Genomic DNA, 17,550 nt, shown 5'->3' with positions numbered 1-17,550 from the left:
TTGCTCTCACTCCTTGTTGAACGCTCCCCACTGATTATTGGACATCTTACACTTGATCTTGCATGCTCCTCACTAAGTAGTGAACGCCTTGCACTCGATCTTGAACGCCCCTTACTAACTATTGGATGCTCTGTGCTCAATCTTGGACCCTCCTCACTAACTAGTGGACGCCTTACACTCGATCTTGAACGCTCCCGACTAACTAGTGGACACTCTGCACTCAATCTTGGACCCTCCTCACTAACTGGTAGACGCCTTACACTCGATCTTGAACGCTCCTCACTCATTAGGCTGACTCCTGCTAAATCTGTTTGTGAGAATGGCTCACTGTTCATAATAGCAGTCATCACCTTATGGCTGTGGCTGCTGACCCGCATGTTACTCCACCATTTCATTAGACTTAGACAAGCCCTCACTCTTTTGCCAATATCCCTATATATTGCAGTATGTTTCTGTGGAACAGACTTGGAGCGTGTCTTCTTTGTTGAGTCACTGCTCAGATGGCTGTAGATCAGATCACACAGTTCCTTTGAGAGCGATGGATCTTCCATATTTGAAGCTGACTTTGTGCCAGGAAGCTCATCACCACTTGGTATGACATCAGCTTCTGTCAACAGATTTTCAATGTCACATATGAGGGTCTTGACCGATTCTTTGCTGACGCTTGTATTGTCATTTTGGTATGTTTCCCTTAGCTGTGACACCGTTTTATTAATACAGGACAAGGCAAACATGTTTGAAAGGAAACTTCTGATCTTTAGCTTTGATCGTTCCAGACACAGCCTCATTCCAGCCTCCGAACTCTCTGAACTTTGTGACTCTTTAATGATTGAACGAGCCACATATTCTCCAATAACGTCAATCTTTAAAGAGGATTCCGATTGCAGGACGTCATATTCATCCTCCTCAACTTCATTCAATAGAAGGTCCATTATCTCATCAACCTCCTTTTTCAATATGTCCTGTACAACTTTCTCCATACTGTTGTTGGACTTGACTTTCTCTACCACAGGAGTGTCAGTAGTCTCATCCCCCTCCTCCTCCTGATCGTCCTCTTCTATGGTGGGCACTGATTTTGCCCTCTGGGTAATGCACAAACACCCCTTGCAGGTGAAGTCACTTAACATTTGACTTAAGTGAGTAATCATAGTGTTAAGTCTGCGGGGTGGAGTGACCTGCTCTTTAATGGGCTCTTCACTATTTTGGGAGGCGACGGTGGAGTTAATCGCCTCTACCACCTCTTTGGCCATCAGCTTTGCCAACTTTGAGGATCCGGTGCTTTGGACCTCCTCAGGAACTTCCAGAACCTGAGTGAATGTTACTGTCATGGTGTTTGTCAGGCAGTGGAGAATTGTCTCCTTGTTGATGTCGTCTTTTACGCTGCGTATACCGGCCAGAACGGCATCTATAATGGCATGTATTAATTTTACAATTAGTTCTGCCATTAAAATTAATGTGGCATCATCTGGAGTGCCTACTCTAATTAGTGTCCATTGTTCTGGTGACAGTTTCTCTAAAAAGGTCTGGACCAATGGGCGAAGATTATCAGCTGTGACTGGTACCAGGTCACTCTGGGTTTGTTGTGCTCTAACCATGGCCATTTCTATTGTAGTATCAGTTATGATTTCTGATGTAGTAGGATAGATTGCTGTCAATGCTTTGAGTTTTGAGAACTCTTGGCTTAGTTTTCACGTACTAGTCTGTGAAGATAACTAGATTTAATGTGGGCTGGACTCCTATATGAATGTTTAAGTTCAATATTACCGCTTTGATATGGGTCTAGATCAAAGCATCAAAGTAAGTCATGATGACATCATCGATCAAAATAATGGACTCTTCAGGAAACCACAACTGTATCATAGCAACTGTTGCTAGGCAACACGATGCACTATTCGAGAATTCTAACAATAATAATGATAATACATTTTATTTGTAATGTACTTTACATTTTAAAACCAATGTCAAAGTGCTACAAAGTAGAAGCATCAATATAAAAGACAGATAAAATCATTAAATGATCATTAAAAGACAAAGATTGTTGTATTGGAACTGTTCATTTATTTGCTAGATATCCCAGGTCACTAGGGGGCATAGTTCTTTCATTTATTGTTTGTATCGCAGCCTCAGTTGTTTCTCGCCCTTTTAGTGAAAATATAAGTAAGTGAACATGTTATCTATAATTGTTAGAATGTATATTGTTAAGTATTGTGACATTTTTCGCAATGTTTTGAGTAATTTTGTTGGCACTTGACACCGTTGATGCAGTATAACGGTAGATTTCAAGCTTCAATCCCTTGAATTGACTGTTGATGCAATATACTGTGTTATTTTGAATTGATATGTTCCCCCAGTTTAATAATAAAATTACCTTGCTTGTGAGAGGACAACACACCGAGATGTAACGTCTTAGTCATGCCAAACAAACCACACTGCAGCCTAACACTAACAGAGACCAGCTCAAAGAAGAAGAAAAGAGATCAGGAGTGGCCACACACTTGGATACAGTGTCTATGAAAAGTATTCACCCCTTTTGATGTTTTCCTTATTTATTGCTTTTATAAATTGAATCATGGTCTATATAATATAGCCTTTTTAAAAAATCATTTACAGAAAAACCTTTTTAATGTCAAAGTGAAAACAGATTTCTACAAAGTAATGTCAATTCATTAAAAATGTATAATATAGTATTTAGTAGATGCATCTTCGGCAACAATCACAGCACTGAGTCTGTGTGGATAGGTCTCAATCAGATGTATACATCTGGCCACTGCATATTTACTCCATTCTTCTTTGCAAAACTGCTCAAACTCTGTCACGTTGCAAGAGGATCAAGCATTTTTTAAGTCCAGCCTCAAATTCTCTTTTGGATTGAGGTTTGGCTCTGTCTCGGCCATTCCAGAACATTCACCTTGTTGTCTTTAAACCATTTCTGTGTAGTTTTCACTGTATGCTTCAGGTCATTGTCTTGCTGAAAAATAAGGATGCGTTCACACTGCAGGCAAATCTGATTCAAATCTGATTCCTTCTCAAATCTGATTTTTAGGCCTGACTGTCCACACTGTTTTAGCAAGTGTCCAAATCGGATTTGGCTCTGATCAGACTGGACCACATTAATGACCAATCTGACAGGTTGCTGTGGCAACGTTGTCAGATCAAAGGCGTCCTCTAGCATGTATTGTGTGATGTCATATAATTGCGACAGTGACAGCAACAACAAACCCTCGAGCTTAGCTTGAACGGAGCTATCTCCCCAAAGATTAAGAATATGGTTTGGTCCTCTGTCCAAGGACTGATGTTTTCGATGTCCTCCGTTGCCTCTAGTGATATCAGCTAGCAACAACAACTCCAATAAGCTCAAGTCTGGTGCCGCATAGAGTGAGGTAGCGTAGAGACTTAGCGTAGAGACGTGATTTAGAGATGATTTGAAACTACCTCCCAAAGGTGGTTTCAATCTGGTTTGCAAAATTCGGATGTCATGTAATTTATGACTGTTCATACTTCATAAAAGCCATTCGGTTCCAATCTAGATGGACTAAAAACCGGATTTTGGCTTGCAGTGTGAATGCGGCCTAAATCTTCTCCCATGTTGCAGTTCTCTTGCATACTGAATCAGATTGTGCTCCAGGATTTCCCTAGCTGTATTAATTTCTGCCTCTAACTTGACAAGCCTTCCAGGTCCTGTGGCCATGAAGCATCCCCACAACATGATGCTGCCACCACCATGCTTCACGATGCTGCCACCACCATGCTTCATGATGTTACATCATCATGCTTCACGATGCTGCCACCACCATGCTTCACGATGCTGCCACCACCATGCTTCACGATGCTACACCACCATGCTTCACGATACTGCACCACCATGATTCACGATGCTGCCACCACCATGCTTCACGATGCTGCACCACCATGATTCACGATGCTGCCACCACCATGCTTTACGATGCTGCCACCACCATGCTTTACGATGCTGCCACCACCATGCTTCACGCTGCTGCCACCACCATGCTTCACCATGCTGCCAGTACTATGCTTCATGATGCTGCCACCACCATGCTTCATGATGCTGCCACCACCTCCTATTATTACCTGAGTACATAGGACTCATGTACATTGCACATCAATTCTTACTAAAATGCATAATTGTGTAGCCACTACTAACTACAATTGGCAACATTTCTAAGCACACATGGGCAGTTTAATAAAGTAATCAGGGCTGAAAAAATATTAGGAAAATCGAATAGAAAATATAGTTTAAAAATATAGCTGGTATCGTGTCTGTAGCTCCTTCTGGTTCTGAATATCAAACCACAGAATTTCTAAAAGGATTTTTTTCTAATGTTCATGATGTTTTTGGTATAAGTGGTAGAGACAATAGAGATGATCATTTTTTGTAGTGACATATCTTTGTTATGCAAAGAGAGAGCAGAGAGATTATCCTTCTTGATAAGTCAATTTCCACTTTTCAGTGGGCTTTGACTTTGGAACTGAGTTAGATACCTTTAATTAATCACAGCACTGTGAATTTACAGTCAGCATTCATGTTTATTTTATTTCATGTAGATTTGTTGAGTCTGTTATAATGTGGCAGAGTAACACATCTGTATTATCATCTGTAATGAATCCTACAACAGTAAAACTGTAATTTTAAATCAATTGATTGAAAACTGTTACATTTTGTGATATTTTGTCAAGCTCAAATATAATCATCTCTAACATGAGTTAAAGATGAATACATATTTGCTGACAGTGCAAGACAACCCAAACATTACTTCAATCCAAATTCTACTTTGGGGTTGTGCCCTTAATACTCTGGTTTGAAATAACTTCATTACATAATTACAGTTTGCATTTATTTAAATTTTTATTACATTTAATAGCACGAGACAACACATCACAAGACAACACATAACACATAACAACAACTAAACAACTAAATACAGTTGACACTAAACACAGCTAAACATTACTAAAAAAAATAATTAAAGGAAAGGAAACATAACTAACTAAATGAAGCTAAACAGAAACTAAATTCAACTTAACTAATTAAACTAAACACAGTTAAAAAAAAACATTAATAAACTAAATGAAAAGAAAGGAAACTAAACTTAACTAAACTAATTCAACTAAGCTAAGCTAACACAAGCCAAACTACACCAAAAAGCATCATTTTGCAAAAACGCTGCCCAAGGTGGAGAGGAAACGGCGGAAGACATTTTTCTTCTTTGTCTTCAGGTGATGTTTCAAAGACGCGGCGATGAATATTTCAATGACTGGGTCATCTAATCTGAACGATAGCATCATGTTCTCTGCACACCCCCATTTCTTGCACATGTCTTTATAGATGTACTTGTCGATCTTTTCAAGTTGGGTTTTAGTGATCTCTAAATCTTCATCCTCATCTTGTGTCCATGCTGCTTCAAACACATCGTTAATAATGTTCTCCATCCTCACAACCTCAGCCATCTTTGACTCTCTGCTGATCCGAGCCATCAGCTTCTCAACTATGACGCCCACCGACATGTAGGTGTGTTTCCTACTTGTATCATCTGTGGATTCAGGACATTTGCTCTCACTCCTTGTTGAACGCTCCCCACTGATTATTGGACATCTTACACTTGATCTTGCATGCTCCTCACTAAGTAGTGAACGCCTTGCACTCGATCTTGAACGCCCCTTACTAACTATTGGATGCTCTACACTCAATCTTGGATCCTCCTCACTAACTAGTGGACGCCTTACACTTGATCTTGAACGCTCCTCACTAACTAGTGGACGCTCTGTGCTCAATCTTGGACCCTCCTCACTAACTAGTGGACGCCTTACACTCGATTTTGAACGCTCCTGACTAACTAGTGGACACTCTGCACTCAATCTTGGACCCTCCTCACTAACTGGTGGACGCCTTACACTCGATCTTGAACGCTCCTCACTCATTAGGCTGACTCCTGCTAAATCTGTTTGTGAGAATGGCTCACTGTTCATAATAGCAGTCATCACCTTATTGCTGTGGCTGCTGACCCGCATGTTACTCCACCATTTCATTAGACTTAGACAAGCCCTCACTCTTTCCCTCACTCCTCACTCTTTCTCACACTACTGTTCTCCCTGTGTGTTATGTGCTTCGTGTATGTTATCACAGTTTAACAGTCTCACTCACAAACTCAGGTATCACACTTGAGCCAGGATCAGAGCGTGTTGCTCCCTTTATTTCCTTGGTTTTAGTTGAAATACCACGAGTGAAACTGCAAATAAAAGACAATACAAAACCTTAGTGACACGCTGTAAAGAAAACTAATAAACAGTAATGATATTTAAAGAATAGCTAAAAAACGACACGGTACAAATGAGCCGTTTACCTTAACAGTAGGCTGATACATATTGTTGCTAAGCAACGCTCACTTTACATCAGCTCTCAAATTAATTTTAACACTTCTTGTATGACTTCCTAGTTAATAAACATCACACATTACAATACTAAACTTATCATTACATATATATTACTTCAAATATCAAATTAACAAACTTACAGCCATTGTTTTCGTGAGTATGAGAAAAAACGATTCAGACTCAGAGTGACCAGCCGTCTGCGGGTTGCTACGTTACTGCAAGTATAAACCGTTATGTAGCTCGCTGTACAACTATAACTGAGCGTGTGTGTGTGTGTGTGTTTCTTATGCAGAATTTCTTACCATAAATTGAATCTAATTCATTCAATAAATCAAGTAATTCAAGTACCTTAAATCATAAAAATTATTCTGAGAGCAGAACAGGTTGTATTGCAGCCTCAGTTGTTTCTTACGGATTCCCAGATATGTCATGGGGGGAAAAAATAATAAGTTGTGGCCACGAAATAGCAATTTGTTCCCACAAAATAATAAGTTGTGGCCACGAAATAGCAATTCGTTCCCACAAAGTACTAATTTGTGGCCACGAAATATTAACTCGTTCCCACGAGATAGGTAATTTGTGGCCACGAAATAGGTAATTTGTGGCCACGAAATATTAATTCGTTCCCACGAAATAGTAATTTGTGGCCACGAAATATAGCTGTGCACAGCTGGATGAGCAAATCAAGTCAATCCAAGTCGTACCTACGCCGGTGCAGCGACCTGGCTCTTAATAGTCTGTGGAGATGCCTCTCGCTAATAATGAATCCCTCCAATGCCAGGCTTTTCAAAATGTCTTTGTATTTCATTCCCAGCCTAAAATAACACTCTACCATACTATCCCTGTCCATTGTGTGACAGCTGTTCCTGTTTGAGGAGTTGCGCTTGATTTGCTCATCCAGCTGTGCACAGCTATATTTCGTGGCCACAAATTACTATTTCGTGGGAACGAGTTAATATTTCGTGGCCACAAATTACCTATTTCGTGGGAACGAATTACTATTTCGTGGGAACGAGTTAATATTTCGTGGCTACAAATTAGTACTTTGTGGGAACAAATTGCTATTTCGTGGCCACAACTTATTATTTTTCCCCCCATGACATATCTGGGGCTCCGTAGTTTCTCGCCTTTTTAGTGAAAATATAAGTAAGTGAACATGTTATATACAATTGTTAGAATGTATATTGTTAAATATTGTGACATTTTTCGCAACGTTTTGAGTAATTTTGTTGGCACTTTACACCATTGATGCAGTATAACGGTAGTTTTCAAGCTTCAATCCCTTGAATTGACCGTTGATGCAATATATGTGTTATTTTGAATTCAATGTCTAATGTGTTCCTTACTTCACCATTACTTACCTAATTAGTTTTGTCATATTCAGTATTTACATCATTTAAATCATACTTACATACTTACTTACGTAGATCTACAAATTTTTGGATTGGTCGTCCCAGCCATAATAAGTTAATGTGTAGCCTACATATGACAAGCTACTCTGTAGGCTATTGTTTATTAATGAATGCTTTTCTGTATTTTTATGTGTCCATTTTAGTTTCACACTTTCTTGTATTAAATCCTAACCAACTACAATACCTGCCTGTTCCTTGGAGGATGTGATGCAAGGGAGAGTTAAGCTGGCTGTGAATCTCAATATACGAGTCACATTGGGTGCAACAGTACAATTGTGTGAATATGAAATGTTTAAGGTCACACCCCTTGGACATGACAACTAGGAAACAGATGAGCATGCGTGAAAGAAGGCAGGAAAGTTACCCCTGAATGCCTGTATGTATTAGAGTCTTCCTGACTGAATTTTGCTAAGCTTCATTTCCTCTTTATATGCTCCCTGTGGTGTCCATCCTCAGAAAATATGCCATCACATTCCACTTTTGTGCAGATGATACACAAATGTATCTGCCCCTGAAACAGAATGGTACGAACTCCTACAACCATTGTTGGACTGTCTTGAGGACATCAGAGCATGGATGGCCTTAAACCTTTTAAGCATTAATGAAAAGAAAACTGCAATTTAGATTTTTTGGACCCAGTAGTGCCTGTATTGCCCCCTATATGGAAATGAGCTCCCTAAGTCCATATGTAAAACTCACTGTTAAAAATCTGGGCTAACCAACCTATCTTAACCTTGGTTCTCTTTCCTAAATATTCGTTTCAATGTCTCACTATGGGATGCACGCCTTGCTGCATTCGAGATCTTCTCACTTGACCAAGCAAGAAGGGTCGACCTCAACAACCCTGTGCCTGCTAAATGTGTTGGACAGCGATGTCTATCCTGGATCTAACAGTGTAGCAGAGAAGCTGCTCTCCACTGCTGGATATATAACATTATAACATTAATATTTAATGTTAATAGCGGAGCACTCTGCCTCCCCCTCATTTTCTTATTCTCATAGAGGCAGGAGACTGTAAGATGTTTTCAAATTCATTCATTAATGCAGTTCACTTTTTGCTGCAAACCATTTATCTTACCTACCAGTCATGTAGGCAACTTTTTTTCACACAAAGCATTGGTCAAGAACTGATAAAGGAATCAATTAAGAATCAGACTGATAAGCAGAATCAATAATGCCATTGGTATCAATATAATCTTATCACTTCCCATCCCTAATTCTAACTTATTTGCACAGGAAGCACATGCACAGCTCACTTTTTCATTTCATCCTCCACTTCATCAGCTAACCCTAACCCTTCAGTTTTTTCTGAGTTTAATAACAGGAAGTTGCAGGTCATCCAGGCCCTTATGTCCTTAATGCATGTTTGTAGTATGCAGCAGCTGGCATATGCTCCTGTCAACAAGAGCAGCATTATTTCAAGATGTCAGACTGGACATAAAACAGTAAAAATGGAGGGAGAAGACAAAACTAAAACTAAGCTGATTTTATCTGTAATTCAATTTTGTTTTAGTTAGTTTTGCATTGTTCAGTCTAGTTTTTATTGATTTTTCTCTTTTTTGCAGTTAACTGATTTTTTTTACTGCTGGTTTTAGTCTTAATTTTAGTTAACTATAATAACCCTGTTGCACAGCTCACGTTTTCATTTCATCTTCCACTTCATCAGCAGCAGGGTTTAGTGGTGTTGCTGATGGTTTGTCACATGGTTACTGACATCCTCCTTCCTATGCAGAAATGAATTGTAGATGTGTTATTCTGTCACAGCTCATTTCATTAAAGGTGTTCACTTCTTGCAGTCATCACCAATGGAGCTCCCACTAACCAACACCCTGAGGACTGCCTTCATCCTCATCATCCTCATCTCCACAGGTAAGATAACCACACTGGGGGGAAAAACACTTTATCATCTTTAGCAGCTGTTTGATCATCATATTCAGAAAACTGAAATTGGTGCATAGAACTGTATGAGGTACTTTAATGTCAATGGTAGAGATTTAAAACATGTCTTTTGGTTGGACCACATTTGAGCATTTCACAGTGAAATGTGGACACTTTCAATTTTTCTGACATTCAGATGAAAAAACAAATAGCATACTATATAATAAAAATAATGCTAAGCTGCTGGCCGATTATATAAATATATCATAGTAATTTTAGCCTAATGAGCATTTGACAACTCTCTAAACAAGGATTTTTTTTGTTAGTGCATGAGACAAATACAGTTTGATATTGCTGCAGTTTGATTAGTAAAATAAGATTTCTGAGGGTCAGGATCAGGAAGTGGTTCTTATGATTTTGAACATTCCTGGTTGTATATCTAACATTATAAACATGTTAAGAAAAAACCCTCTGTATAACAGGTTTACCATGGTCATGGAAAACCTGGAAAAGTCATGGAATTAAGTAAAATCATCCAAAGTTTTGGAAAATTTAATTTTGTTGTCTGTAATGAATTAAAGGTTGTGAATAGTCACTGAAATGATACAACAGGTTGTTTAGAGTTAATGGAAAAATGAATGGAAAAAGAAATTGAAACTCCTCTGCTCTGTAACCTCAGTGTCCCTCACAGTGTGAGACACACTAACACACATAAATGCAAATGAATGTACGTCACAGGTAGAATTGTTGTAACTTTTGTGGGACTAGTGGTGCACTGCAGTACTGAGGATGACTGTCTGTCTGTCACCTTTCTTCCTCTCTAAAATCATCCAAATATTTAAGTTTTACTTTTGCTTTTATTCTACATTCATCCAGCTGACATGATGACACTGAAAAAAGACTCAACATTAATCCTGATTATGTAATAAAGATGAATCAGTGATTCTTACCAGCGTCTCTTATTAACCATCTAATAGACTCTTTACTGCAGACATTTTGACTTGTCAGTAGCAGCATTGTATATCGGCTAGACATGCCTGTCCCAGCGCTGTGGTTTGTCAAGTCAAAATGTCTGCAGTGAGAAGGGTCAGTGTACTGTCAAACCACAACTACACACAGCAGATATAGCATTTAGATTCTATGAAACCAGCACCAGACCGTTTCAGAACAACCACAGAATCTTAGGTGATTTTGTGCACATCAAACATATTTATTATGATTGATTATCCTGTTAAGAGTCATCAGCTACTCTTAGCTACATGTGAAGCTCTGCATTCACCAGAGAACAAGATTCCTCTGAATTATCTCTATGATTCCCAAACCATCAGTGAGTCATGACAGGAAATGTCCAGCGTTTACAGTAAAGTGGATTAAAGTAGTGAATGTGCCTCTAACATGCCCACGTGTAATACATGATCATGCATTGTAACAACATTTGATTCTATGTGATTATTAAGTAGATTGACAGTCTGTTGACATGAATCATAAAGTGAGGAAGTTAAAAGAAACTAATATAATTAAAGGTCAAAATGTATGCAGTGACTAAATCGACTGATCAGGATAGCTTGACTTTGTTGTAATGAACATTTTTAGAGTGTGAGCTCATCTGTGTGTTTGTATATAAAACTTCCAATGTGTCAATATTACATTCACATCTCATCTTATTAAGACTGAATATGTATTTTTAGTGGTTTTCAAACACAAAACATCTTTCTGTTTCTCCATCCACCAGTTTCAAGTCAAGTTGACTGGGACTTTTGTGGCACCTGGCAGCATGGCAGGGGCTCCCTGAACCTGAACATCAACCTGACCACAGGCTGTGATCACATGTTAATATCAGCCAATGAGAACTCTCTGTCCATTAGTGGACAGATCACGGCACAGTGTATGCGGTCTGAAGTGCTTCCCCTCGACCAGTATGGACTTCATTCAGGGGAGGAGAGTTACTTCTGTCTGTACTGGGAAGCATTGCTGGACCAGATGAAACTGCAGGTAACAAAAGACAGAAAGAGACAAGATGAGGATTTGTTGTAGAGTATGTTTGCTTTAACCTCTAAACTGACAACCTACTTTTTTATTACGACTCCTAACACTACCAAGAGAAAAGCAAAAGAAGAGAATGTGAAAACAGCATGTGTACAGCATGTGCTGTATATTCTACAGTAGCTTCATACCTCGTTAGAAAGCATAATGCAGCTTGTTGTTGTTTTCTTATTTTTTATCCAGATTGGTGGGATGAACCTCACTCTATGCTGGCCCACTGGTCTACCAGACTCCTGTTGCACTGGTCTGGCTGATAGCCCAAAGTCCAGCCCTCCAGCACTCTACGGCATCGCCAATACAAAGATCAAAGGGGATATCACTTCCAGTAAAACACTGAAATTCTACAACTTCAAGGGATACCTCAACACTTGCAGTAAGGAAGGATTGATGTTATCGATCTCATCTGTAAACAGAATAAGTTTTACTGTTTTTAAGTAAAGTGAAAGATTTTCTGTGTTCACATTGATTGTTAAAATTCCATTTTTTATCCAGTCCAGTGTATGCAAGGATTGATAGATCTGATCAACTTTAACTTCATTCAACCCAAAATTCAATGAAGATCCAAATGATTTTGTTTTCTGTCACATGTCAAAAATATGTTCTTCTTTCTTTCTTTTTCTCTTTGCAGAAACATTATGTCCTTCAGTGAGCCAGGCATCCACCCAAGACAACATGTAATTTCCTTTCTCTTTTATCACATGTGCTGTTGGGTGAGGGTGTTTTTGTCAACATCCTCCCTCACATGACTTTGTCTTAATTGCTGATGCCTCAACCATGTCAAAGCACGATTTTTCACATGAAATTATGATGGTGTGTGTGTGTGTGTGTGTGTGTGTGTGTGTGTATGTGTTTGTGTGTGTCTAGGAACTGTGCTCCCAGCTCTGAGGTGGAGATGAAGGAGGATTTCAAAGGCCAAATCATTACTTCACCTGTAAGACAAATACACAAAAACAGGAGTTCAAAATGGACTCATCTTCACACTCAGGATACGAGGTCTTACAACAGAGAGTTTTTCTGTTTAAAAATGGAACAATGAATTATATATCATATATAATCAACAATTAAAAATGTAAAAATGCTTAATAAATCCAGAAAATAACTCACTGAAATTCATTTATTCACTCATCCCAGTTGGCACTAACCTATCTGATTAGGAGGTATCACAGTGCTTTCTATGATACAGCTCCACTCAGTAGGTCGCCACACATCTGTGACTGTGTGCATCCATTTTTAATCAGGGCTTAACTTTCTAGGAGGTTTTTAGCCCATCAAATGAGTAACTCCCTTAACAACTTCATTCAAGTCTAGGCTGATGATTGAGTGGAAATGAGGAAGTAGATGAAAGGATAGCCACATGAAAGTGACAGATAACAGCATTTCACTGACAAGTAGAGGATGCATGTGGTAAGCTGACATTTTCCTTCCAAATGACCTTAAAATAGTACCATTTGTCTAAGTACACAGCCTTAGGTAGCAATCTAATGATTAGTTTATGGATACCCTGTTCACTTTTCATGTACATATTGTGTATTCCAGGTCATGAAAGGTGTCCCACCAGAGTCTGCCACCTCTGTCTATCTGCCCCCCTCTCTAAAGCAAGCTGCAAAAAACCACAGCAAAGTAGTCTGCACCTTCTTCAAAAACAACTCCCTGTTCCAGGTAAGCCTCTGTTTGCTCCTTGTCAACACAGACACCTCTGTTCTTCTATATGTGAATATGTAGACGGAGAGGTAAAGATGTGTGTGTGTGTTTCAGGATGGTCATGAGAAGGGCAGGATTCTCAATGATGTGGTGGGAATCACCGTGGAGAACGAGGTCATCAAAGATCTGCCTGAGCCAATCAGGATCACTTTCCACCATGATGTCATTCCTGTACGTTTGCTTGCTTTTGTGCACTTTTGGTCCCTCAGTGTATAATATCCACTTGGTATCATCTAAATCTATACCTTCAGATTCCACTGTTTAAAATCTGGTGGAAAAAAAGACAGTGCAACGGAACAACACACCTGTTAAACGATTGGCTATTTGAATATCATTTGTAGTATGACATGCTACATTATCACGGGATATGATAGGCTGTTTACAAGCCAGAGAGGTTAAGGTTTAGTTACGCATTAAATTATGTGTATTTGTTGTGTGCTTTTAATGGCGGTTTGCATTTAATGTATTCAAAGCCCTTTACTGTGAGTGGAGTTGTAGATAACAGAAATGAAACACAAACATGACTCTTCACAAATGTTTTTTACATGACTGTGCTGTATATGTCAGTTAACACACATAAGGTCTGATTTACTGAAGGTTTGCGTGTGTAAAAATGAGTGTAAACTTGATATCACCTGCAAAACATGTGCAAGCTGATTTACTAATGGGGCACACTGAGGCTTGCGTCTTTCAAATGTGCAAGACAACAACACGCTGTCCATTTAATATGTTTGCCATAATGAATATGCAGTATGGGGAATTTTTACCCTAGTGTGTACAGGGAGGAGAAAATGCAAATATGTTAATTTAGCACATGTTTTGTTACCAAACCTGGTAACTGTGTCTATAAATAACATGTTTGTTTGTCGTGATTTGCACAGTTATTCTTAGTTGATCACCCACAAAATGTACGCTAACCAAAAATGCAATATGCTGGACTGTACACACAATTTAGTACCCTTTATTTGGGGTCTTAGTAATACTGCTCAAATGTAGCTGCAAATGCTGTTCCATGACATCCGTTTCAACCTAACTTATCAACACCCAGAGAGCACACAAAAACCACTCAAGGTTTTTCTATTCTCACCTCATGTCTCGTGAAAACAAACGGTGCAGTTTATACTCTCAGGAAAATCTGTAACTCCTTCTCTGCAGGGCAAACATGCAAATCATACCTGACCTATTGTTTTATTTGACTGTGGTTTGAGCTGTGTGTATGGGTGATGTGACATGCAGCAAGTAAAGAATGATTGCAGCTATTTACAGTGAAAGCTCTTTTAATCACTACTGAATCAAAGGATGCAGTGAATACTTCAAAGCACCTGACCCTTTCTTATTATGATTGAAAATGTGCACCATCTTTATTTGAAGTAATAATGGCTTCTTATCTTTATTTCAGAAAATGCATTCAAGGAAATGTGTCTCATGGGACACCAGGAAAGGTCAGAACCTGAGCTTATTAATGAGATACCTACAAAAGTTTCTCACATAACATCTATATGTTTCCCTCTTCACTCACTGTTTTCCCACAGATGATAATGAAGGATGTTACTATCTGTATTGTGTTTGTGTAGATCCTATAAAGGTGCATTGGCTGGGTGATGGGTGTGAGACTCTGCAGAAAGGAGCCAACCACACTGAGTGCCTGTGTGACCATATGACTTACTTTGCCGTCCTGGTGGTGAGACCTGCAGCTGATACTCTTTCATACAAGAAACAAACACACTAACTAAGATCCTGTGAAGAAACACAGCAAATAAAAACATCTGAAAAGCATTAACAGTGTATTTAGATGAAGGCCATGTTGCTCAGATCATTGTTCTGTGTCCCATGACAGCAACTGAAGGATCGACCGGTGCGCCACCTGCTGGCGCTTACTACCATTACATCTCTGGGTTGTGCCGTGTCTGTGATCAGCTGCATCGTTCTCATCATCTTCCTCTGCAGGAAGAGGTGACACAGCTTTTTCAGAGCTTACGTAGCCTATCAGAAAGTAAAATAATCTTTAATAATGATGACACAAATATTTACATTTCTCTTCTTTCACCCTCTTTCTCTCTGCTGCCTCTAACAGGAAATCTAAGGAGCAGTCCATACCTATCCACCTGGGTTTAGCTGCTTCCCTCGCCTTCCTCAATCTGCTCTTCTTCTTTACCGGGGTCCTGGCCAATGTGGGAGGGGAGAGTGTGTGTGTGTGGGTGGGGGCAGCCCTCCACTACGCCCTGCTCAGCTCCTTCTTCTGGATGGGTATAGAGGTTTTCAATAACTTCTGGTCGTCCCAGGAGGTTTTTAAACTCTCCCCAAAGCCATATGTCTGGAACCTGGTCGGCTTTGGTGAGTGGGTTAAGTAATGTTTATTTTATTTTTTTTAAATCTTGATATTAATGTGTGTATAACCTTATATAATATATTTTCCAGTTCTCCCAGCTGTTCCTGTTATCATCCTGGCTGCAGTAGGTGACATTTACGGCCTGAGGGAGGTGGTGCCGAGTGATGACGTGTCCAATCCTTATCTCATGTAAGCAAGATTATTTTTACAAGGATTCTCAAAATAGCATACACAGTAATGTCTGGATAATGTACAAATAAAAGCTAGTGCCATAAGTCACAGTCACACGCCTGCTTTGTTTTGACAGTAGAGGACTGGTGTGTAATGTCAGTTATATTAAAATGATTGTGTGTCTCTGTTGGGATTATTTGCTTTTCTTCTCTAAGGGTATTTTTGTGTTTCCAGGTGCTGGATGAAAAACAACAGCAAGGCCTGGCTGGCGCACTATTTCACCACTATGGCCATCTCGCCCATACTGGTGATCACGGGCATGGTGATGCTCTTTCTGGTCTACAGGAAGAGCACCAAGAAAGAAAAGAGGCAGTACCGTAAGAAACTTCTCAGTATCTGGGGTCTCAGCTGCATCTATGGGACAACTTGGGGTCTCATCTTCCTGGACATAAGACCTCTCTCTGAATACGTTACCTTTTTCTCCTGTGTCCTCAATTCATTTCAAGGTAATATATTCATCCAAAGGAAAGCAGAATTGGAATAAACCATTCAAGCATTTTTACAACTGTAGCAGAAGGATTAACTATATATAGTCAGTTTTTGGACAGGGTTATTTTCATTGTTTTCCAAGAGACTGCTGACTGTATTTGGAGCCAGTGGTCTATTGTATCAGTGTGGGAATGAGACAATGGCCATGCTTAATCAAGGCCTTCTGGCACTGGTGCCTATCAGAAGAAAAGCTGTTTCCTCTCACATGCAGCACACTTATTGTGCAAATTGTCCAAAATCTCAACTTATTAACCTATTTTTTGCTGCACATTGGTAGTTGAGAAATAGTTATTTTCTACACTAAGTAGACTCACATCTACAGTATGCATTGTCCTATAGCTACAATATGCATGACCCTATATCTACAGTATGCATGTCCCTATATCTACAGTATGCATGGATCTATATCTATAGTTCTTATACAATACATTATTTTATGAGTTAGCTTTGTGCAAACATTACACTTAACAGTTTTAATGTAATCTTTCCATGAACGCACCATTTTAAGTTGTCTCCTATTGATAACCTACACCAATTAAATTAAACGTCTATGAAAAGATGTTGAAAAAACCTCTAAAATCAAAACAAGCCCGATTGAAAAACTACATAACATAACTACGTAAATGTAATACAGGACAGAGAGAATATTAGACATACTAAAGGAAGCATTCACAATTGACTGTGCAAGCTCTAGTGAGTGTAAGCCTTTCCTTTATTGATTGAGCTAAACTAAAATCAGTTTAACTGACAGGTTCACAGTCACGATGCTGTAGATTGATTCTGAAAAGCTCAACTAGGAAGAGAAAATGAATAAATCTTCATTCTCTTCTCCATCTCCCAGGTTTCCTCCTCATGCTACGGTTCTACATGCTGGACTGGATGCGGAAGCAGTCTGGCAGTTCTAGCCTTGGTAGCACCAGCACCGGATCCACCAGACAACACATGCTACAAGAGAAGAGCTAGATGAACTTAAAGAGGTGTGACACATGTCACACAGGTGGAATGAGAAAAAACTTCAGCAGTTAAAGTTTATCATGTACCAGCATCAATATCAACCATCAGTTAGTTACCTCTTAG

The 17,550-nt window shown here is 39.3% G+C and overlaps 1 protein-coding gene across 1 annotated transcript; it reads left to right on the top strand.

The window, feature by feature from the left end:
• Window positions 1-11,507: 11,507 nt before the first annotated feature.
• On the top strand, window positions 11,508-17,515 carry LOC128378444 (adhesion G-protein coupled receptor G1-like). Its single transcript, XM_053338334.1, has 11 exons — window positions 11,508-11,672; window positions 11,907-12,096; window positions 12,352-12,368; window positions 13,260-13,382; window positions 13,479-13,595; window positions 15,010-15,105; window positions 15,262-15,377; window positions 15,499-15,758; window positions 15,843-15,942; window positions 16,180-16,430; window positions 17,315-17,515. The coding sequence occupies exons 1-11, from the start codon at window positions 11,508-11,510 to the stop codon at window positions 17,434-17,436; spliced, it is 1,557 nt and encodes a 518-aa protein (XP_053194309.1). The 3' UTR covers window positions 17,437-17,515.
• The last annotated feature ends 35 nt before the right edge of the window (window positions 17,516-17,550 follow it).

This window comes from Scomber japonicus, chromosome 1 (genome assembly GCF_027409825.1).
Source record: "Scomber japonicus isolate fScoJap1 chromosome 1, fScoJap1.pri, whole genome shotgun sequence".
NCBI classification, from domain to species: domain Eukaryota; kingdom Metazoa; phylum Chordata; class Actinopteri; order Scombriformes; family Scombridae; genus Scomber; species Scomber japonicus.
This window is presented reverse-complemented; position numbering and strand designations above follow the sequence as displayed.